This window comes from Schistocerca cancellata, chromosome 8, assembly GCF_023864275.1.
Source record: "Schistocerca cancellata isolate TAMUIC-IGC-003103 chromosome 8, iqSchCanc2.1, whole genome shotgun sequence".
Taxonomy (NCBI): Eukaryota; Metazoa; Arthropoda; class Insecta; order Orthoptera; family Acrididae; genus Schistocerca; species Schistocerca cancellata.
This window is the reverse complement of record NC_064633.1, coordinates 220,875,399-220,893,249: the sequence shown is the minus strand read 5'-3', so window position 1 is coordinate 220,893,249 and position 17,851 is coordinate 220,875,399. Positions and strand designations below refer to the sequence as shown.

At 43.2% G+C, this 17,851-nt stretch overlaps 1 protein-coding gene across 2 annotated transcripts in view; it reads right to left on the bottom strand.

The window, feature by feature from the left end:
• Window positions 1–3,258, bottom strand: part of LOC126094500 (multidrug resistance protein homolog 49-like) — a 365,113-nt gene extending 361,855 nt beyond the window's left edge. For both annotated transcript variants that reach the window (XM_049908909.1, XM_049908910.1), the window contains exon 1: window positions 3,045–3,258. In XM_049908909.1, the coding sequence (XP_049764866.1) occupies window positions 3,045–3,143 (99 nt within the window). In that variant the 5' untranslated portion in view covers window positions 3,144–3,258. The remainder of the gene's footprint in view (window positions 1–3,044) is intronic.
• Between the last annotated feature and the right edge of the window lie 14,593 nt (window positions 3,259–17,851).

The following is a 17,851-nucleotide window of genomic DNA, read 5'->3' as shown; positions in this document are numbered from 1 at the left end:
ATTACCTTTCCATTCAAATGGAATGTTGCCTCGTCACTAAACACTAAGCGTGGAAGAAAACTGTCATCCTCCAACTTGCCAAGAACGTAATTACAGGACTCCACACGTTGTTCTTTATCACCTTCACGAAGAGCTTGCAGTAATTGAATTTCGTATGGTTTCATGTGTAAACGTCGACGCAACACACGCCAGACTGACACTGGGGTCACGTTGAGCTGTCGAGCTGCACGGCGAACGGATTTCTGCGGACTCCTTGTGAAACTGTGGAGAATGCGTTCGGCATCTGTGTCAGGCACTCGGGGACGGCCCGGCGATTTGCGTTTACACAGACAACCTGTTTCTAGGAATTGTTCATTCCATCGTCTAATGCTCTGTGCTGTAGGAGGATCCACACCACACCTAGTACAAAATCATTATGAACAGTTATTACTGACCCGCACTGCGCAAAACATAGAACACAACCGAGCGAGGTGGCGCAGTGGTTAGCACACTGGACTCGCATTCGGGAGGACGACGGTTCAATCCCGTCTCCGGCCATCCTGATTTAGGTTTTCCGTGATTTCCCTAAATCGTTTCAGGCAAATGCCGAGATGGTTCCTTTGAAAGGGCACGGCCGATTTCGTTCCACATCCTTCCGTAACCCGAGCTTGCGCTCCGTCTCTAATGACCTCGTTGTCGACGGGACGTTAAACACTAATCACCACCACCATAGAACACAAAACGCATTCTGTTGTGCCGACACCATTTCTACAAGAATTGAAGCTGGCACACACTGCTGCTACCTTGCGTGAACCATGTAAAACTCGAAAGTTTGATCTTTCCAACAGTATGTTGTTCACGCACCTCTCTCAAATAACATAATAGTTCTGATTTTTTAAAAATCGGATGATTCTTTTTGATGCACCCTGTATTTTAAGACTTGTGTGTATTCGCTTAGGTAGAAAGATACCTTCATGATCTGCAGCGTGCGAAACCCCACTTTGAGTGAAAGATTTTGTCACTCAGTGTGGATATGCCTAGCACTAGCAATTGTAAGGTGCTCGATATACATACATACTAAATGTATTTGCCTCTGTAAGTTACGAAGTAATAGGCGACAGAAATGTTTATTCTGGCAGGTCACCATAAGAAACGTTGCACTGTCTGCAGAGCTATGAACATAGTTTATTGTGTTATTATCCAAAGAGTTACAGCAAAAAGATACAATTTTTTAAATGGAACAATAGTTGTTACTATCATGCACTGGAATCAGTAACACCAGCTTTGTATATGTCAATTGAAATTACATTCTTATCACTTTTAGTTTGGGAGCTACAACCCTTCAAAGTTTCAGGGGCAGATACCACACACGCTGCACATAACGCAATGTGCCTTCTAAATGTGGCGCGGCCGGTGTCACGGAACGAGAAGCTTCCTCGATGCGCTTTTAGACTGCTGACTGTCGCCGCACACGGCCCTATACCCGACAGTTCGAGCCTCACAAACAAACGGGGCTCAATATACCACAGTTACTGACATCGGATGGAGCTGGCATACACGAACAACGAGTACGTTGACATGTTGCTGATGCTCGGCGAGTGCCCACACGATGCCACTGAAGCAGCCATGGCGTACGCCGTGAGATATCCTAGTTAGGCGAAGAGCTCCGGCAGCCATTAGGTTCTTACGTGCAGAACAACGACTTCGAGAAAGAGGCAGCTTGGTAATGCGGTGCAGTTAACAGACAATGAACTGCAAGAAGTGAGGAGACGGAGGTGTTTGTTTCAGCTTCAGTACACCACAATCCTCATGTCAGCTTACGAGCCGTTGCTGCAGTCGCTGGTGTCAGTCTCACATATCAAAGGGATATCTAAGGGATCGTGTGTATGTCACTGAGCCCACATCCCCTGATGATCTAAAACGGCGCATCGAGGACGCATGGCCGGCCGGAGTGGCCATGCGGTTCTAGGCGCTACAGTCTGGAACCGAGCGACCGCTACGTCGCAGGTTCGAACCCTGTCTCGGGCATGAATGTGTGTGATGTCCTTACGTTGGTTAGGTTTAATTAGTTTTAAGTTCTAGGCGACTGATGACCTCAGAAGTTAATTCGCATAGTGCTCAGAGCCATTTGAACCATTTTTCTGAGGACGCATGTTGCTCCGTGACACCGGCGATGTTACATCTTGGAATGTAATTTATATTGATGTATACGCAGCTGGTTTTATTGATTCCAGTGCATGATAGAAACAACTATTGTTACATTTAAAAAATTGTATCTTTTTGCTGTAACTCTTTGAATAATACACAATATACTATGTTCATAGCTCCACAGACAGTGTAACGTTTCTTATGGTGACCTCCCGCGATAAATATTTCCGTCGTCTATTACTTCGTAACTTACGGAGGCAAACACATTTAGTGAAACACCCTATAGGGTGAGTCAAGAGGAAAGGTACGTGTTTTAACGGGCGATAACATTACTGATTCTGACCAAAAAACTTGATGTGGACATATGCCCTATTCCAAATGGTTTCCGAGATAGAAAACTTTTAATGTACATTTCTATTTATTTTCTGTATTATTCATTGTCATGGTTTACAATGTACCACAGTAATATAGAGGAAGTCGAGACGAACATTGTGATACAGGACGCTTGTGGTGTATCAAGTCGGAAAACTACCTCAAACTGGCCTACAAAAAGTACCTAAGCTACAACCCCCGCGCGAGATATTCAATATTCCCGCGAACTCTCCGCGCAAACTGTTAGTTCTAGACAAAAAATAAATAGCACCTTTTTTGTAGCAAATTTAATTTAATTGTGTACTGAGACACGTTTTCGTTGGAGTGTGCGGTTTTCGAGCTATTAAAGAAAAACGTACAAAAGTGATGTTAAACGTGTTCTATCTCGGAAACCATTCGCAATAGGGCATATGTCCATATGAAGTTGTTTGTTCAGAATCACTAGTACTGTCGCGTCTCAAAGCATGTACCTTTCCTCCTGACTCACCCTATATAACACGATAGTGTGCTGTAATTCGGTAATTATAACAATTAACAAATTTTACCTGATTTTTACTGTAAGATTGATGTCCTTTGCAAGCTTCCTTGTGGTGCTGCACTTCTTGCGAACTTTGCGTAACTGCCTCTGCACTTTCAATACGCATGCGACGCACTTGTGGAAACCAGTTGTCTATCTCGGAAAAAGAAGATAAGCCCGCTGGCAAATCCTGTTTTCCCTGCAACCCTGAAGGGTCGCCACGGCCAGCTGTTGCGTCTCGTTTCCCGGGCCCACTAATGCGCGAAGCACGCGTCCTAACCTGACGAGTTCGCGGCGGCTCAACAGATACGCCGATATGATTGGTGAGCACGCCAGCCGCGCCCCCCCCCCCCACCCCTCAAATCTCCCGCCCTTCAGTCGGGCCGACTGCAGTGTATTTGAACGTGTTATCTTTAACGCTGTTTTTCCCAACCTGGGAGTTATTAGCCCCTGGGACGACGGAAACGGGAAGGGGAAAATGAAATTCTTTTAGGGCTTAAGATCAATTATGGCAAAGCCATAATTTTTTCGAAATAATCAGTAGTACTACTACTTCGTGAAACATAAATATTCATTTGACATCCACTGTACGGTAAATGCTCCCTCTGGACAAGTACAGATCCAACAGATAGGGGGTGGGTGGAGCTGATTCATTGGAGTGATGAACTCGGCCAAGAAACATTTACTAAAAGCGTTTATATTGTTAAGTACATCGATTTCCAGGTTCCTTAGATAATTTTCACAAAATAAAGTAACATGAAAACCGTCTAATAAGGCATGGAAGAAATTACAAGCTATGTTCAACACGGGTCTCAGCAATCTTTTCAGTTGCTCGATTGAGGGCAGCCTACACGGATACGCTTGCGGGTTGAATCGTGTAAATCATTATTCTTGAATGAGGGGTAGTCAAATGAAAGCCGAACACCGCCCAAAACAGTACCGTGAAGTAGTTCAGTTCAAAAGCAGTTAGGGTATGAACATATTTTACAGCATTCTGTTCTGTGTACATTAAAAGAACAGTTCGTAGACGATGATTTTATCAGGATGACAATGAACTCTGTTTTAAAGAAGCATGTATGAGTCAGTGGTTTGTGGACATTAATGTTCCTGAAATGAACTGGCTTGCCCATGTCCAGGGCGAATGCAGTACCTCTAGATGAGATAGAACGTCGATCTCGCGCTAGGCTGTAGCCTTCTCTGGTTTCGATTCTTGAGGAAGAATGGACTGCCACTCCTCCAGTGACCTTCAGACACATCATTGAAAGTGTCTCTGGCTGAGATCATGTCGTGATGTAGGTGAAGACTGGACATATCACACATAAATGTCCACTGACAGGTATCTGGGTACTTTTGATGAGACACTGTAATTGCGAAGATACTCTATATGGTTGTATATTCGGCGGCCGGCGTGGGCGAGCGGTTCTAGGCGCTTCAGTCTGGAACCGCGCGACCGCTAACGTCGCAGGTTCGAATCCTTCCTCGGGCATGGATGTATGTGATGTCCTTAGGTTAGTTAGGTTTAAGTAGTTCTAAGTTTGTAAGTAGGCTGTTTAGGTTCTTATATTGGTAACGCCACCGCCACGTAGCGCTCTGCATGAAAATCATTGGCTGTACTGTGTGTAGTCTGTGGCTGGGTGCCATTGTTGGAATTTCCTATTGTAGTGTTGGGCTGTTGGCTGTTAACAGCGCATAGCGTTGCGCAGTTGGAGGTGAGCCGCCGGCAGTGGTGGATGTGGGCAATGAGATGGCAGAGTTTTGATAGCGGATGATCTGGACAGAGACAGTAAATTTGTAAGACTGGATATCATGAACTGATATATATATATATATATATATATATATATATATATATATATATATATTATGACTTTTGAACACTATTAAGGTAAATACATTGTTTGTTCTCTATCAAAATCTTTCATTTGCTAACTATGCCTATCAGTAGTTAGTGTCTTCAGTAGTTTGAATCTTTAATTTAGCTGGCAGTAGTGGCGCTCGCTGTATTGCAGTAGCTTGAGTAACGAAGATTTTTGTGAGGTAAGTGATTTGTGAAAGGTATAGGTTAATGTTAGTCAGGGCCATTCTTTTGTATGGATTATTGAAAGTCAGATTGCGTTGCGCTAAAAAATATTGTGTGTCAGTTTAAGCACAGTCATGTATAATTTTTCTAAGGGGACGTTTCAAGTTCTAGGGGACTGATGAGCTCAGATGTTAAATCCCATAGTACTCAGAACCATTTGAACCATTTGATTGTATCTTCGTATCCCAGTCGACTCGGAGGTGCAATGTCGAATGACATATGGAAAGCTAGCAAGACGCAATCTACCTGTTCATCTATATCTATTGTTTATAAGACGTGTATGAATATAGCAAACTATGGTTTCCACGAGTCGTTTCTTATGAATACGTGTTATTCTTTGAAAGAAACTTGCTTATCTGCAGCAGCGTCACAACCTTTGAGCTTAGGTTATGTTGTAGAATACTGCAATGTACGGACGTCAGCAATTTTTTTCCTGTAATTCCTTGGATTCAGCCAGTTATCCATTTTGTAAACAAAAATGAAATGCACTCTTTTCCAGTCGCAGCGGACCTATCGCTGCGCAAGACATGTTTGGTTGGTTAGTTGATTTGGGGGAAGGGACCAAACAGCGAGGTCATCGGTCCCATCGGATTAGGGAAGGATGGGGTTGGAAGTCGGTCATGCCCTTTCAAAGGAACCACCCAGGCATTTGCCTGAAGCGATTTATGGAACTCACGGAAAAACTAGCCGGCCTGTGTGACCAAGCGGTTCTAGGCGCTACAGTCTGGAACCGCGCGACCGCTCCGGTCGCAGGTTCGAATCCTGCCTCGGGCATGGATGGGTGTGATGTCCTTAGGTTAGTTAGGTTTAAGCAGTTCTAAGTTCTAGGGGCCTGATGACCTCAGATGAAGTCCCATGGTGCTCAGAGCCATCTGAACGTAAAACCTAAATCAGGATGACCGGACGCGGGTTTGAACCCTCGTCCTCCCGAATGCGAGTACGGTGTACTAACTACTGCGCCACCTCCCTGCGCAAGAAGTTGTCGATATTGTGAGTCTGCAGCGGAGCTAATTCCGCGGCGTATGCAATGTAAAATGTAACTGGAATTACATTCTACTCTCTTATCTGATTCATTCGTTTCTTTTCATTGTCTCTCCTAGTAATTCCCAGCGTGTATCTCTCCTTTGCTCGCTGAGCAGTCCTTGATTTTCTTAAAATATTTTCCACATTAAAATCCACGTTTCATTGACACATGTCAAAATCGTTCACACACGTAGATGAACACTTTCGTATTCAGATGTATACAAGTTCCAGTCGCATTTACGTGATGAGCGCCTGTGTTCGACAAGGCGCAATAACTACTCAGTACGCCCGTGGTAGCTGAGTGGTCAGCACGACAGACTGTCATACCTAACGACCCGGGTTCGATTCCCGGCTGGATCGCCAATTTTCTACGCTCAGGGGCTGGGTGATGTGTTGTCCTTATCATCATCATTTCATCTCCATCGACATGCAAGTCGCCAAAGTGGCGTCAACTCGAAAGACTTGCACCAGACGGTCTACCCAACGGGAGGCTCTAGCCACACGGTTAATAACCACTCACAGACGGCAGGTAGCGGCACTGTCACAGGAGGGTATATAAACAGTGCTGAGGGGAACCCGGAAAACAGTGCACTCGTTGTCGTGGTGCAGAGAAGGGAATGATCGTTGGCTTTTGGGTCAAAAGTGGAACCATTTTCGAAACGGCTAAGTGTGTAAACTGTTTGCGTGCCACCGAGGTTAAAGCACTCCGTGCATGGCAAAATGGCGCGATCCAAAATCGGCTCGCCTCTGGTGCACCACGGGCCATAGATGACAGCTGTGAAGACGTGTACGTACGAATAGGTGAACAATTGTTGAACAACTGACCGCCCAGACGAACCAAGGGGCTATCAACAGCGCCCCATCAACGAGTGTTCAGCGGACGTTACTGCGTATGGGCCTCCACAGCAGGCGCCCATTTAATCGACCTAGGCTGACTGATGTTCATCGCCGACGAAGGCTGGAATTTGCACGTAAATACCGCAACTGGACGTCAACTGAGTGGTGACAACTGGTCTTTTCAGATAAATCACTTTTTATGCTTCAGCGGACAGATGGCCGTTGGCATGTACGGCGTGACGCGTATCAAAGCAAATGCCCTGCAGCAATCGTCAGACGGGTCCTGGAGGGAGTAGGGAGCCTTACGGTCTGAGTAATGTTTTCGTGCCATTCGTTGGGTTACCTCGTCTTTCTGGAAGGCACACTGGATCAACACAAGTATGCATCTATTCTTGGGGACCATGTCCACCCCCACATGCAGTTTGGTTTTCCTCAGCACGATGGCATCTACCAACAGGACAATGCAAAGTCCCACACAGCTCACAGTGTACGTGCGTGGTTAGACGATCACCAGGGTGAGTTTACCCAACTGAGAATCTGTGGGACCACCTTGATCGGGCTGTTCGCGCCATGCATCCTCAACTGAGAAACCTAGAGCAGCTGGCTGTGGCAATGGAGTCAGTGTTGCTGAACGTCCCTGTCGATACCTTCCAGAACCTCATTCACTCTCTTTTTTGCACGCCTAACAGCAGTCGGCGATGCAAAAGGTGGTCATTCATTTCATTTCCGTGTCCGGTCAGCATTTCCATAAGATAACAACTCCGATGGCCTTGTTGTTTCCCTCGATCAGGTCCTGTGTTGTACAGGGTTGTTCAAGTTGAGGACACATTAGCAGGTGGACCGGGTCTTGTGTTGTTCCGCACTTGTAGGATGTACCTCCATCTGTTGGAAGAATGCCCATTTTCGCATGTTGATCTTGCAAAGAGGAACGTCCACCCTAAGGCGACTGAGCGATCTCCAAACGGGGTAGTGCAAGTCATTTCCTGGAGCTAGATCTTCTTTTACAGGGATATCAGGTGGTAGCTTGCTCTTTCACCTGGTGATGCAGTAAGACTCTGGTGTTCCCTCTAGTGATTGAGTCCTAGCGATGAAGCTCTTTCTCGACTTCAGTCGACAGACTACAGCCTGATGATCATGCAGTGGATGTCAGGGATCATAAGTTTACGTAGCACACTCTACATCAACAGCAGCAGCTCTTCTAATAGTGAGCGGGGGGGGGGGGGGGTGCATGGAGATATTCCAACAGTCAGGTAGAGTTTACATTGATTGCAATATCAACCTGTTTGGTGTGAGTGGATGCACTCCCACAGGTGAGTGGACACACAAAGCAAGAGCCAAAATTCTCAGGATGGGGGGACTTACTCCCCAGGAGGTGGATGTGAGCTTCTTCAAGATGTTATTCCGTGAACTAACTTTCAGCCCGGTATTATGGCGATGTTTCTTTAAGGACAGAGTTTGGTCAAGGGTAACACCCAGATGTACTAGTGTTCAACAATGCTCCAGTCATTTGCCTTGCCATGTAAGGTCCAGTTCCTGCCGCGCTTCTCTATTCTTCAAGTGAAATGCGCATTCGATGAGAAAGGTGGCAGTAACACTAATGTCTTACTTCTGCTGGTAGTCATCTCGTATTTATTGATATTTTCCTAATGAGACAACAATCGTCGACAAGTTCTGAAAAGCAGAAGTGCTTAGTCAGCGAGTTAATAATTCCGCAGTCTCCCATATATCAGCGAATCGACAAAAATGCATATGTGCTTTTCTTAGAGCAAGTTGAGGCAGGAAAAAATGCACAGTTGGCGAGTTGATGTTTTCTGATGTCTAACTGGTCTCCACCACTTGTGTGCAATTACCGTTATCGGGCAGTAACGTATTTGACGTACACTTTTAATAACAACATTCACTTAATTTTCAACATGCATCATAGACTTTCATCCACGTATTATTGCATCTGATAACTCTTATCTTCTGTGGTGACTAGCTTGTAATGCTCGCACTACAATTCTGTCTATATTTTCAGTTCTCCTTTGAAATCAAGTACGATCATTCGCCACTTGTTTCCAAATACAATGTGTGTTGTGAAATATCGCACAATAATCACGTGAATAGGTTCTGAATTTGCGAAATACATCTTTTGTGGAGCTAGAAGCTTCCACTGTTGCCGTCTCAACACAAGGGTTCAGCTTGCTATTTCGAAAGGTTTAGATCACAAACAGTATCTTTTAGTTCCTTTAGATTAAAGAACTGAAGAGAAGCATCGTGAGATGGATAGTGGTACTCTTCTTCAGGTTCAGCACCTTCTGACTTACTTTAAACTGGGTGTGATACACTGGCATGAAATTTACAGACAAGAACAATCAACCCTTAATTTCAGGGCACAGGCAAATGCACCGAAGATACATTTGGATATTTTATTTTATGTCTAAGTTTGACTGAATGCCCTGATATATTTGTGATGCAGAAGAAACAACCTGAAAACTGTACTTTAGGCTCACATCATACCATTGGAACAGAAAATCGCATGCCTCGGCGTTTTGCAATCACCCAATTGTATAAACTGCGTAGTACAGGTTATGAAAGCAATGTGAGGTTCTATATTTTTAACTCAATCACTAACAGGACGAAAACCAGTTTATATGCCTTCTTAAGTAGATCAGTGATTTGTTTTCTTTGAGATTTCGTGGGTGATTGTCCCACCCACATAGCGAAAATTATCAGAACAGTTTACGCATGAATGATGTTTGTTCATTGCCATTTTACTAAGTGTAAACTTTAAATATCACAACATTCCACTATCTCTCACAAAAGACACTCACTGAGGCAACAAAAAGCTCACAGCAAATGGTTGGGTCGAGGTAAGTATGATGAGTACTGCACTTTGCATGTTCCAACATGCGCTGGATCATAAAGTTTCCATCAGGTGATTCTTATCTTTGTCACACTACCATCTAATGATGATTGATATATCTTCTAGCACTCTTTTACCAAAAAACAAAAATTAAAAAAAACTAGATATCTTTATGTTATCTGTTATATATAACATACATGAAGCAGAGTTTATATCCATGTGCATGTCTGGGATTTCCTCCCAAGTCCCTGCATTGATTCCAACCATTTCTGGCACAGAAACAGCAAATCTCATGGGTATCAGCAATATGCGGTTTAAAACCTCCTAACTCCAACAGCATCAGAGATACAGACAAAAACGTGTTTTTTCCAGTCCATGGCGTATAGGCTGCCTCACATGACAATCATGTTCCTTGGGAACAGTTTCGGCCATGTGCAATCAACCTGCTTTGGAGAGCAGCCCATATGTCAGGGGAAAGAAACCGTTTTTTGGGTCCCAAAATGCCCTGCATGACAGAGGAGTTGTGTTGAAGTAGTTTCATCCTGTTTTATCGTCCTCCTCCGCATGGTGGCCTGTACATCAGAGTCAAATAAATGATTTTCAAGCACCTGATGTGTAGCCTGCCAGCATGACAAATGTTTTGTGGGAGTAATATCAGCCTTCTTCATTGAAATGGATTGCTTGGGACAGGCTGAAAGGGAATGGAAGGAGAGAATGGATAGAGAAGGGGAAAGAGGAGGAGACGCATGAGGCAGGTGGAAAATGTAGAGGGGTAGCGGCTAGAAAAGAAAGAAGGGGAGCTGGAAATGAAAAGAGAGGGTTGGAGGAGGATATGGTCAGAGGGAGTGGGGGGAAGTTATGGTCAGAGAGAGGGGTGGAGAAAATGGACAAAGAGACCAGGAGGAGGTATTGAAAAGGCAGAGTGGGGAGGAGGAGATAGACATATAGAAGTGGGATGGTGAGATGAAGACAGAGGGGAGGAAGAGGTGCATTCCACATATGTGTCAAATACGTATGTCGGTGAAGCCATGGGCAAAATGCTCCTTTAAACAAAAGAAAAATAAACAGCAGAATATGAAATACAAACATTACACTACAAAAACCCTTCAAAACTCAAAAACCTTATGTACTAGAACATTTTGAAAAATAGATTCATATACTAAAATTCAAAATATATACAGGGTTATTACAAATGATTGAAGCGATTTCACAGCTCTACAATAACTTTATTATTTGAGATATTTTCCCAATGCTTTGCACACACATACAAAAACTCAAAAAAATTTTTTAGGCATTCACAAATGTTCGATATGTGCTCCTTTAGTGATTCGGCAGACATCAAGACGATAATCAAGTTCCTCCCACACTTGGCGCAGCATGTCTCCATCAATGAGTTCGAAAGCATCGTTGATGCGAGCTCGCAGTTCTGGCACATTTCTTGGTAGAGGAGGTTTAAACACTGAATCTTTCACATAACCCCACAGAAAGAAATCACATGGGGTTAAGTCGGGAGAGCGTGGAGGCCATGACATGAATTGCTGATCATGATCTCCACCATGACCGATCCATCGGTTTTCCAATCTCCTGTTTAAGAAATGCCGAACGTCATGATGGAAGTGCGGTGGAGCATCATCCTGTTGAAAGATGAAGTCGGCGCTGTCGGTCTCCAGTTGTGGCATGAGCCAATTTTCCGCGGGCTACGCGTGAAACTTGCCCGCACGCGTTCAACCGTTTCTTCGCTCACTGCAGGCCGACCCGTTGATTTCCCCTTACAGAGGCTTCCAGAAGCTTTAAACTGCGCATACCATCGCCGAATGGAGTTAGCAGTTGGTGGACCTTTGTTGAACTTCGTCCTGAAGTGTCGTTGCACTGTTATGACTGACTGATGTGAGTGCATTTCAAGCACGACATACGCTTTCTCGGCTCCTGTCACCATTTTGTCTCACTGCGCTCTCGGGCGCTCTGGCGGCAGAAACCTGAAGTGCGGCTTCAGCCGAACAAAACTTTATGAGTTTTTCTACGTATCTGTAGTGTGTCGTGACCATATCTCAATGAATGGAGCTACAGGGAATTTATGAAATCACTTCAATCATTTGTAATAGCCCTGTATTTATTGATACATCACATCCCAGTACCAAAATGGCTCTTGAGTAATGTAGTCTATTTCTTTTTCCGGGTTGTATCCAGTGTATGCACGGGGTTGACAAGTCATTCTGGGTTTGACAATGTTAGTGGTAGATGGTGGGCAGATGCCCTTCACATCACCAACCTCTTCCCCCCCCCTCCCCCCATCCCCCCATGCCCTCTCCCTCTCCGGGATGGGATTTGTCTTGTCCATCTGCCTGTGTCTATTGTTTGTTACCGTATGTGAAAGTCCAAGAACTTTTTCGAAATGTTTCAGAATCGTAAAACTGAGGTAGGACGTGAATACTAGCCCGACATTCACCTAGTCGGTTCTGGAAAACCGACTAAAAACCACATGTGGGCTGGCTGGCACATCGGCCCTCATCGTTAATCCTCCAGAAACGAGAAAAAGACAGAAATTAGATAACTTATTCATCTGGTGCGGAAGTGTTTTTAGATGACGTCGGGAATGATTTAACTAACACCAGTTCATAATTATCACTTCCCAACAAGATGGCGGGGATATGTAAGTCCCACTTTACCAAGAAGGCCGCCTTGTAATTCATAGAGTTCTGAAAGAACTTGCTTGTTCAAGTGATCTAGTGCTTTGTTCTTAAAAGAAAAACCCACTAACTAAATAGAAAGTAGTGATAACCACGATAGTTTGCTGTTTTCTTCCGTTGGCTAAGTCCTTAAATAAGACCCAACAGCATCCTCAACCTCACATTAGCTACTTTTCTCAAGCAGCTAACATGTAACGTTCATTTTGAGTAGTTAGTGCCCACCATTATTTAAATTTTAAAAAATGGATTAACGTCCCATCGACCATGGTGTCATAAGGGAAAGAACTCAAGATAGAGTTGTAGAAGGGTACATAATAAATCTGACTGCATCATCCTCAGAGAATCCACCCCGGACTTTGCCTTAACAATTTAGGGAAAGTGTAGGAAACTAAAGAGTGAATGGCCGGACGAGACTATGTACCACAGTTCTCCCGAACGCAAAAATATTGGACGGAACGTTGGTGAAAGTCATGTAATGAGAGCTAATGCGCTCAAAGTAGTGAGAGCCTCTAGTGTGCTCTGCCTGACGAAAAAGTGAAACCCCTACAAGAGGAAGAGGAAACGAAACTAAACTTCAGTAGCTCACAGGATATGCGATTTTATTTTAATGATTACAACATGGCGTCAAATTTACGAAGAACTTGGCATTATGAGCCCACTTATCAATATGAAGTTGCAATACATCTGGCATGGTTGCACGATTTGATTCTGTAGGGGAGGGAGTCATACATCCGTTGCATCCTTTCCAGCTCGAGATGGCCCACACTTGTAACTCGTCCTTGATATCCTGGATTGGGACGAAGATGATGTCTGACCTGCTGCCACACAAGTTCTATACGGGACAGATCTGGTGATCTTGCTGGCTACAGGAATACCTCAGCACTACGCAGTCAATTCATAGAGACATGTGCCATGTGTGGTGAAGTATTGTCCTGTTGAAAACGGCACTAATATAATGTCTCATGTGAGGTAGCACATGAGGATGCAGGATGTCCATGGCGTATCATTGTGCCATCAGAGTTCCGTCAGTCACTACTAGTCGTGACTTTGGCATACTGTGGCTTCTCATACCATGATGTCAGGAAAACCACACTGTGCCCCTCCAAAACATTGGAAGACCGGACCTCTACACAGGTCGCCGCAGTATACACCGGAGGCGCAGAACCGCGATTCATTGCTGAACATAATGAGACGCTAGTCATCAGCAGTCCATGCTTCCAGGTCACGTCACCACTCCAATCGTATCAATTTATGGTGTGGTGCTAATGCAGCCTACGCATCTGACAGTGCCATATTTACTTTTATTAAACAGATCTAATGATGGTCATTAAGGACCGAAACCGGTAATCTGTTAACAAAAAATTTGTGACCATAGACGTAAATTAAAGGGAACTTATTACATATACGGGTCACTGTTTTTTCGCGACGATGTCGCAGCTTGTGTGCTATATTTTACAGACTACAAGACGCTACACACCTGTAAGATACGCCGTAATTTTTAAGCAATATTTTTTTAAATGAACGTTTTTACTATTTTTATTATTAGACTGCAAAGACAGTCTAAAAAATTCTTAGTTTAGAAAACCGAACTGACCTTTAAAATCCCTCAAGATCGTCATCGGAACTATCTTCTTCTTCTTCCTCTTTGTCGTCATCGTGTCCTCTTCATATATAAGCTGGTCTACACTGCCGTCGATAGCGGTACTTATGCCACACATCTTTAAAGATTTAACAGTAACGTCTTCTCTCACTCTAGACCACGAATGTTTTATCCACAGAGACACTTGTTTGATTGTAGGTCGTTTTAATGCTCCCTTCGGCGTGAATTCAAGTTTGGTTTCATCCATCATCCATTTGTTCCGTTCCTCTCTCATATACACTTTAAGTGGTTTATTTATCGAGATATCAAGAGGTTTCAATTGTGAAGTAAGTCCTCCCGGATTAACAGCAAACTCTGTATTCCACTGTCTCAGTTTCTCGCTCACAGAATTTTTCAAACGACGGCTAAACTGATCTAGCACGAGAAGAGACCTCTTCTTCAATAAAGGTCATTTCCATCTCTCCCACACTCTGTTAATCCATAATTTAATACCAGCCTCATCCATCCAACGCTTGTCATGTATTTGAACAACAGCTAACGGTATTTCAGAAGGTTTTGGCATTGTTTTGCGCTTGAAAATGATGATTAGATAAAGGGGACACGCCCCTGAACGGGCTACATTTTTATCATTATCTTCACCCTCATAGTGCAACTGATCTATAAATGAGAGATAGCTCAAAATTCGTACACACAATTAGGTTCTTTAGTCAAAGCATTTCCCAAAAAATCATTGAGATATTTATTATATTTTGGTACTGACAACAATATTTATAGTATAAAAAATGGAACACTATTTCACTGCGGTACCATATTCTTTGGAACCACTGACTGCACAGCTTTCGAAAAAGAGTCAGAGTACAGACAACAATCACATAAGTGTATTATGCCTCCAATTTCCTTCCCTGATGCTGATCTGTGAAAAAGGAAAGTAATTTATTTTACCACAACAAAAATAATTAAAAATGTAGCTCAAATATCACCGACATCATCATCATCATCATGTTATAAACTTTTCAGGAAATAGTAAGCAAGGGAGGTAGAGGAGGTCATTCTAAATATCTGTACCAATTTTTGTGAGTTTAACTTCAGTCATTTAGGAGAAAAGTGTACCTGAATGATGAAAATTCAAGTTTTCGGTAAATCGCTGAAGAAGATTTACAGATTTATTAACTTACCACTATGCTCGTTTAGAACATTCCAGCTGCATACTCCAGTTGTCGTCCTGTTTCCTTATCCTCCAGACTCTTTCTCTTCGTTGTTTTCTTTATCCTTGACGCCTTGGTAGCAACTTCTGCAGCTGTCTCTACTTCGGTTACCCGCCACTTATCAATAACAGTTAGAGCTGAAACCATATTCCTCCCCACCTGTATGTTTCAATTTCTTCATAACATTGATCTTTGAAATTGCACCATCATTGAATGTTATTATTGCATCCATTACACCAATCTTCAGCACTGTCAGCCCAACAAATACAGTTTTGGTTATTCTCTCCAATATACAACTGTTGAAGCTTTCATTTGCATTCTGAGAGAGATCATGCATACATTTCCTAAGTAGATTATTTGCCAGATCCCTATAAATAGGCCTAATTACGTCCATTACAGCAAGTGGTGAGGAATGCTTGTGGGTATACTGTATGCCTGTAGCATTGCTCAACCAGTACTTGCACCACAAATCTTCCCCTTTTGGACACAAACCCTGCTGTGGGGTTTTCTCTGTTAGCACTCTGTGAAACCACGTTGCCCAAACAGCTTGTCTCATGTTCAAATCTCCTAAATTTCTCCTTATTGCTAGTCCATAATATTGAGTCAAAGAATCAATTTCACTTGTAAGACGACCTGGACCACCTATATGTTTCCCGTCTGACTTTTTTTTCCACTGAAGTCCCTACATAATTTTCTCAGCCGAGCTCCAGTTCTCTTTTGTACATGCCCAACACATTCAAGCTTTTCTATCAGTTTGTCCCCATATGGTCTGTCAGAAACAATAGTAGTTTCTACTTTACAGTCTCTATTCCCAAGGTAGCCTATATACCTCACACCACGACTGACCTCTGATGTTCTAAAAACGTTTAGAACTCCTTTGGTTTCCATGTTTCCATTTGGGCCATCGAAGTTCTTTACACAAACACGGATGCCAATAAATTCACTTGAACAACCCTATCAGTGCTTTGTTAGACATTCATTATCTAGTATCTCACCAGTTTCGATAAATGTGGCAGTTACAACCCCATTCAGAGAAGTATGACCTCTCTTCTGTCGAGATCCATCCAATGCTGCTACAATGTCTGTATTCTCAGACAAGGCTACTGCTTCTTCTGATGCTCTTTTCATTCAATGTTTACTTACACCACATAAAGCATTATGTATTATTTTATTCTATCTGTCAAACCTCAGTGGAGGTGGAGGCAAATCCATCAGTGCACAAAAAGTCTGGGCAGCTCTCCTTCCCCTTCCAATATATTGCATTGCATAAGCAAGCTGAATATTTACACTGTAATATCGACTATCAGTTACTGGCGATGTCATAGTATCACCGTGCATCTTACACGAGTTGCAGGCAATCACTAACCGACTTAAAAGACCCTTACTTGCAGAAATGCCCTCAGAAACGTCAATACTATCTTCACAATTGTAGTATTTACATTTCACAGCACTCTTCAAAAGTCTTGACAGCATATTTAGGTTCACAATAACATTTCCGTCATTGCTGCTCACAGTACTTCTAGGCTTTTTCTTATTACATTCAGACAGCGAAAGTTTACGTCTAGAACCTCTGCCTGTAGACACAGTTTCCGCGGGCGACTTGCTTGGAACTGGTTACCGCGAAACTTTCGATTGGGGCTAAATTTCTTTACTCTCGGCATTTGCAGAACAGGAAATACACACACAGAAACAGGTAATTTCCAAGAATGATTGCCTCTCCATGACGCGGGGTCCAAACGATACAAATCGAATTTGCGATCCTAAATCGATCACGCGACTCTGGTGGCTGACGTTATGATCAATTATTTGTGATCATCATGTTTGTCTGTTTTTCGTCGTTCCCTTAGTTGCTATAAGTTACACACCTCCGTGAATTAATGGCAAGAAGGGAATTGTTCCCGTAGCGTACACATCACATGGACTTTCACATGACGACAACACTGACAACTAAGGTAAGTCGTTTCCTTTGTAATTACAAGTATTTTTGTAATGCTCTGCTTTTGTCGTAGTGACCACCGTAAACATAATCATAACGCCCGTCACCTGAGTCTCGTGATCGATTTGGGATCGCACGATCGATATGTATCTTTCGGATCTGCGACTTCGAGAGGCAATCATTCTTGGAAATTACCCAGAAACAAAACAACACAAAATAACTACAAAACCACATGAGTATGAAATTCCGAAATAATATATTCTCAGATCTTTGTTTACATTCAAACCATAGCCTTCTAGACATGCCTGTACTTTGGTTCCGGGGGTCAGTGTCTTCTAGAATACGTCTGTGTTAACGATCCGTAACTAACGACGGAAAAAACGGAAAAACAAATTAATGCATCATGTTTTCTGACGCACTTCAAACTGACAGATGGGCGTGGCCCTCATGCAACATTATGTTCAACCTCAATTTTAGAACGAACGGAAAATAATAATACCCATAAACTATAGATTTTTGAAATCAGCATGAAATGCTCTTTTCGGTAGACCGAGAAATTTTTTATTCAAATTTTTGTCATTTTCACCAACATGTCCCCTTAACAGAATGAGATTTTCACTCT